Genomic DNA, 7222 nt, shown 5'->3' on the forward strand with positions numbered 1-7222 from the left:
ATGATACTCTTTTTGGCAATATAATTGCCATCTCCTACAATCTTGTTTATGTTTAGATTCCAAAAACTTAAAGTTAGTTGGTTATTGTGGTTGCAAAACCCTATTATGTCTTATGTAATTTTTTGTTCTAGCAAAACGCTAGTTCTTTTTTATGATGTCTAACCGTTCAAAAAAAATAAAATATAATAACCACATTTTTTTTTTCATTTTCTTTGGATCCGAAACAATTAAAAAAACCCCACAAATTTGTAATTATTTCATTTTTCACTATATAATCCCAAAATGCCTCATAAGTTTTAATAATCACTACAAATACCCTCTATCTTATCAAAATCAAAGTAGTAAATTTTTTCTGCTTTCTGATTTATTTTAACCCAAAAAAACATAGGCTAGTCTTTCTTGAGCCTAAATACCCAATACTTAATCAATTCACATTGCTTAATCATATAACAATTTAGAAAATTTTAGATGTCACAACTAATGTCTGCATATGAACATAAAATATATTTTTTGACTTTATATTGAAAAAAAATGGAATATGTTTTTGATACAAATGCAGCAACAACAGCATATTCCCTTACACATTAATGATCTAGAAATTTCAGTAAAAACTCAGATATGGGACCCACTTAGAGCCATAAACTTGCATTGTTCATTCATAGCCAACAATTGAGCCTCTTTTTGATCCAAAACACCATTCAATCTTAAATTCTCCTCCATTAATTTCTCAACTTCCCCTTCTTTCTGCTTCTTTTCACTCTCCAGCTGTGTCGTCTTCGCAATCAACCTTCATTTCACACAAGGGCGTAAATGTCATTTCACACAGAGTAAATTACAAGTACTTTTTTTGAGTTTATAGAAGAGTAATAACTAATAAGTAAAAAACTAACCTTTCAAAAAGCTTCTCCATTGTTTGAAACTGTTTTTCTGAAGAAACAAGTGTTTCTCTTACACTAATAAGACTATTAACATAAGATTTCAAAGATTCAAAATCCTGTTTGACACGAATAAGTTCTTGTTCATTTTGTGTAGCCCTTTGCTTTTGTCTTGATGTTTCTTCAACCAAATTGTCAACCCAATTTCTCATTTCATTCAGAACACAGTTTGTATCCACTGCAAATCGATCCATTTCATCTAATTTCTCAGACATTATCTCAACCTGGATTTCCTTTTTCATAATCTCTTCTTGACTTATTGCCACCTTCTGTTTCTCAATATCAGTTTCAGATTCTGCCATAATCACCCTTTCAACAAGAGACTCCATCACCTGTGTGATCATTTCCACAGTCTTTGCCACTTCATTCATGTAAACCCCATCTTCTTCTTCTTCTTCTTGAAGGGTATTTATGTCTATCCATGGGGAGTTGAAATTGGAGAAATCTATGTTTGTGATGTCATGGGATTGGGAGGTGAGGGCGAAATGGGGATTTGTCATTGTTGTTTTTGCTTTTGATTTCAAGTAGTTCAATAATGAGGCTGTTGTCTTTACTCTACGCCAAAGTACATCCAATTCCTTTTTGGGGTCTTTATTTTTTGATTCATGAATGCATGAATTAGTGACCTCACCAAGTAGTTCTTGTTCTTGTTCTTGTAATATATCAGTATCTATAGAAGGAGAATTGATATGATTCATGTCTTGATTTGAATTTGGTTCTGTTTGGCTGCTTGATTCAGAGTTTAAAGATGAAAACTCAACATGCTCTCTACCTGCCAATGCCATCACTTCTCTAAACAAGAAAAAAAAAAATACAAGAATCAAAGAGAGGTTACTTGTACATGTACAATAAACCCTAACAAATAATCAATCTAATCAGTATAAACTGCCGAAAAGTTTATGATTTTAACATATAAAACAAGAGACAGTTAATCTAAACAGCTGACATGCCGTGGTTAGAAACCCTAGAGGGTTGCGTTACATTCTCTGGTTTATGCAAAATCGGATATTCTTTTTAGTTTTTACAAGTATGTTGTTTAACGTACAAGTGCGAATAACAGTGGTTTGAAAATTGAAATTATATGCATATCATAAAACCATCAAAACTGGAAACCTGATCAAGCAAACCCTAGTATTTATTATCGGAGAAATTCAAATGCGCGGGAAAAGGAAATGAGGAATTCAGGAGTCAGGAGTACCTTTCTATTGGATTGAGAAACCTTGGGAGGCCTTAATTTCGATTGGACGGAGGTGGCAGAGACGATCACAATCGGCCGATGACGATGACCTTCGGAGCTCTCCCCCCTCTCACTCTCAATCGTTTTTTCTTTTCTTTGCTTTACTTTTCATGCCTCGTGTTTTAGACTTATTGATTTATTTCATTTTTCCTTTTCTTTTTCGATTAATATTATTATTTCAAGTTAAAGCAACATTAGATAGTTATAATTAATTAATTTTTATATGCTATTTTTCTAGATCTATACGTTGTTATTATTATTATTATTATTATTTTTTGGATTACAACCGTGTTATTTTTTCATATATTTTTTTAGTATATTATTGTATTATTTTTTTCGGTCGTTATTTTTTCGCCCAGTGTTATTTTTTCGTTTTGACTATCCTTTTGTTATTTTTTTTTCATTCCGATTATTCATATGTTATTTTTTTTCATTCAAATTATCTATGTATTTTTTTTTCGTATTATGTTATTTTTTCGTATGAACAGGTTATCTTTTTTTATTCAAACTATTATTGTTTTATTTTTTTATTTAAACTATCTCACGTTAAGACACATACACACACACACACACACATATATATATATATATATATATATATATATATATATATATATATATATATATATATATATAAAGATGTTTTTATCGAAAAATTAACAAATAAATAAGAACATGTTTTAAAACACAAATACACATATAATTATTCTTAATCATTTTTATTGAAAAATAAATAAGATAACATCATTGGTAAAATAAAGATACAACTATATAAATTTTTTTTTTCTAAAACACAAATAAATAAAACAAAATGACATAATAATAATAATAATAATAATAAGAATAATAATAATAATAATAATAATAAGGAAAATCTTGTGGTCCTTATGATTTCTAGAAAAATCGAGTTCATTCCTTAACTTTTTAGGTCATCAAGGATGATACATCTGGTTTAAAATCTTTTAATGGATGTCCTTTTGGGTAACCCTACCAATTTTTCTGTTATATGAGGGTATAATAGTCTTTTCCATTACATAGGGACCATTCTTGAAGTTTTGTCTGTTTTATATTTAATAATTGATTTTAGTAATAAAAAAAACCTAAAATTTATCTCCCTATTACCCTATCTTTTTATTCCTCTCTCACAGTCGCCTTCAAGCATCTCAAGAAGCTGGATTTTCTCATTATGTCATGCGAGCAAGAACACTCTGTAACTATGTTGGGGGTGCAAAGTTCTCCGCATATGACTTTGTAAATGGTTTGACTTTTGTAGACCCACTTGCATGTGGTGCATTAGCCATATGACTAATGAGTATTTGAGAGTGAGAGAGAGACATGTAAACACCTCTATATAAGGTGGGTTCATATCACTTGTAGAGGTATGCTTGAGAGATGTAGTCATAGTGATTAGTGAGTGAGATATTTATGAAGTTCTAGACTAGATCCCTTTTTGTACTCATTTACTATGATTAAATATATATTTTAGCACCCAAATCACTATGTTCAATTGTGCAAACTTTAATTTCGCATGCCAAACTATGTTCTTTTATTCTACAATTGATATCAGAGTGAGATTTTCAAGATTAAGGTGATTTTTGAAAAACGATTCTCGGTTTGGCAAATTTTGTCGCAATTTGAGCAATTTTGATGAGTCTCTCTCTATGATCTCTCTTAATCTCATTAAATCGTGCGCTGCGTTTTTGAATTGTGATCGTTTGACTCGTTGGATCAAATTTTTATTGAAAAACCCCATTAAAGATCCAAATTTTTTTTATCAAGTCCAAAATTTGAATTAAAATCATTTTGATTCATTTTAATTCATTCACAAGCCCAAATCAAAACAAAATCAATTTTCTAATTCATTCATCTATTTGTTTGAGCCCGAACAGTTTCGATTCCTATCTATAATTAGATACTGTTCATCAAATGGCCCACGATCCATTACCTTTACAGTTTATTCAACCCAAGATCGAGCCACAATTTCACTAATTGTTTGATATCTTCTATCAGATTCGCTTTCATCGCTTTCACTAATTAGTTACAGTTTCATTTTTTTATACAGATTCGCTTTCATTTGATATCTTCTATCGATCTCTTATAAGTATAGTTTCATGTTTTTCAAAAGTTCTTGATAAACGATTCTTTTGATTGATTTAATTTGATTAATAACAGATCGATATTGATTTTACTTACCTCCTGTTCTCGATTCATACTTAAGATAAGTTGATAGTTCAATCGTTTCTGAACAATGTTCTATCTGTTATTGAGTTAGATTGGAATTTGTTTTATGTCGATTGTTGGTACTGAGTTGGCGATTGATCGAGTTCAGTTTTACAAATGATCAAAATTATTGACGGTCATTGTGATGTCGATTCAAATAATTTTGGGGTCACTGTAATGCGGTAACGAATGTGGTGATTTTCATTCAATTTTCGATTCTTGGAAGTCGATTTCAATATGTTTATAAAACGTAATTGGGATCGAATTGAGGAACTTGATTTGAAAGTTGACTTTTTGGAGTCAATGTTCGTTCGATGGCTTAAGGATGAACAAAATCGAAGGAGATGGTTTCCTGTGGGATGATTGGGTTGAACATATTTGATTTTAATTTGGGTATCGAACTGGATTGGAGTTGATTTTGATTTTGGAGTTGATGGTTGACACTTGAAGAATCGATGTTCGAAGATTAGTTTATTGGCTATTGATTTTGGTTCTGTATTTAATGTTTTCGAAGGTTTTTGAGATATGTTCGAAGCTGGTATAAAGCATAAGAAGGATTTCTTGGGTTGATAACGAATCTGTGACTTTAAGAACGAAGGGTTGTTTTGGGTTTGAACGAAGGATGACTGTGTTGGAATGATCGAAGGTGTTTTTGATTTTGAACGAAGGGTTGTTTGGAATATATACGAAGGGGGTGTTTTGGTTTTATAAGAAGGGGTATCTGTTTGGGAAATATACGAAGGGTATTAATGAATTAAATGAACGTTTGCAATTTCGCATAAAAGTGAAATGTTACGAAACTGGTCCCTAATCTTATGAAAGTTTAACATTTTCAAATGTTACCCTTCATATGATAGCTGAACATTTTGTATGATTGGATCAAATGAAAAAGTTTTGAAAACAGCCCCTGTACCTTCGAATATGTGACATTTCGAAAATTAATTCAAGTTTCGAATGTTTAACATTTTTCACCCAAATTCGAAATTTTTTGAAGCTTCGTATGTTTGGGGTGATTCTTCGTATGATTTGAGCACAAAGGGCAGAATTATCGAAAATAGTCCCTGAGGTTTTGAATGTTTTGTAGTTCGTACCCAAATTCGAAAAAGGACTGTTTTTGCTAAAAATTGAAGAAAGTGCATTTTAGGCCCCTATAGTTTGTGCAAATTGACGCTTTCTACCCAACTTTGGAAAAAGGGGAGAGTTTTGCATATTTTGTTGTTTTGGGCGTAACGAGTCACTGCAGAATTTTGAAATTGACAATTTCTACCAATTTTTGAGAAATTTTGTCAAAGACGATCCGTGAACGAAGCTAAAAATTGAATATTTTTTGGGTTTTCCAGATTGAAGCACAAAGTTTATGTCACATGTTAATGGGGAGTTTTGACACGAAAAATTACGAAAAGAGCACGTTCTTTTTCCTTGGGGTTTTATAATCAAATTTCAATTATAAAAAGGGGGAGAAGTTTATATGGAAATTCGAACTTGAATTTTTCATATTACGCGGATTTGAAGACCGAAGTGATCTTGAAGTTTTGAAGCTTACGGAATGAGGCAATTGGAAGTTCGGAAATGATTTATTTTCGAAATGGTTTTGGAATTATTAAAGATTTTTGGGATGTGTTTTTATGCTCAACTTTTGGTGATTGATTTAGAGTTTGAGAAGCTCGTGATCATTCGTTGATGCTCGAATTGTATGGTCTCACATCCTAGAGCCTAAATTGATGAATCATGGAAGAATTGAAGATTGAAGTTCGTTTCGATATGTGTCACCTTTGAGGCTTGAACTGCATAGTTTCTCGATTTTGGAAGATTTGAAGTGGGTCATCCATTCCTAACTTTGAGGGGGAGAATTTTGGGGTGCAAAGTTCTCCATGTATGACTTTGTAAATGATTTGAATTTTGTAGACCCACTAGCATGTGGTGCATTAGCCTTATGACTAATGAGTATTTGAGAGTGAGAGAGAGACATGTAAACACCTCTATATAAGGTGGGTTCATACCATTTGTAGAGGTGTGCTTGAGAGATGTAATCATAGTGATTAGTGAGTGTATTTATGAAGTTCTAGACTAGATCCCTTTTGTAGTCATTTACTATGATCGAATATATCTTTTAGCACCCAAATCACCATGTTCAATTGTGCAAACTTTAATTCCGCATGCCAAACTGTCACACCCTAAAACCGGTACGGTAGAAACTTTCGGGGGTGGAGGACGTCATGTTTAGTATCACAAGACATGCATCATAGTAATCAAAGTAAATAAACAACCATTTCATTAGAAAGAAAGTGTTTACAAGGTGTGTGTTCACAAAACATAGAATACATAAGCAAATAACAAAACAAGGCTTGAAGCTATACTGCTCCATCTTCTGAATTCTCAATGTGAGTACCTATCTACAATCCTTTCTATGAGTGAGGTAAGTAAGTTGTAGAAAACTTAGTAAGTTGTAGTAAATTGTAAGTTTTGTTTTAGAAAAGTTTGCATGTTCCTCCAGAAAACCCTATATTTCCTGATTTGAAGAAAGATAAGTAAAAGTCACTCTACAATCCTTTCTATGAGTATTAAATGGATACAAGTTATATAAAACTTAAAGTAAACAAACAATATATTATGTGTATCTGCTCTAAGTCCACAACCAATCAAGGAATAGGAAATAAGGCGGATGACACACATCCCATTAATTGTTAGATCCTTATTGTATATAGCCATGGTGTATTCCCTTGGTACTCACATAGTTAATTGTAATAATTCCTTTATAATTTATGAAAAGATTGTTTAAGGAAACCCTTATTTATTATAATAAAATAGTAGCCATAGTGGTTCATTCTAT

At 31.8% G+C, this 7222-nt stretch overlaps 1 protein-coding gene across 1 annotated transcript; it reads right to left on the reverse strand.

Annotated features, from left to right (window-relative positions):
- Window positions 1-491: 491 nt before the first annotated feature.
- LOC145097265 (uncharacterized) lies at window positions 492-2291 on the reverse strand. Its single transcript, XM_079034805.1, has 3 exons — window positions 2134-2291; window positions 891-1727; window positions 492-787 (listed from the first exon to the last, which is right to left on the reverse strand). The coding sequence occupies exons 2-3, from the start codon at window positions 1718-1720 to the stop codon at window positions 613-615; spliced, it is 1005 nt and encodes a 334-aa protein (XP_078890931.1). The 5' UTR covers window positions 1721-1727; window positions 2134-2291; the 3' UTR covers window positions 492-612.
- Window positions 2292-7222: the final 4931 nt, after the last annotated feature.

The sequence above is a fragment of the Lactuca serriola genome, chromosome 4 (genome assembly GCF_051521515.1).
Source record: "Lactuca serriola cultivar US96UC23 chromosome 4, Lser_US96UC23_V15, whole genome shotgun sequence".
Lineage (NCBI taxonomy): Eukaryota > Viridiplantae > Streptophyta > Magnoliopsida > Asterales > Asteraceae > Lactuca > Lactuca serriola.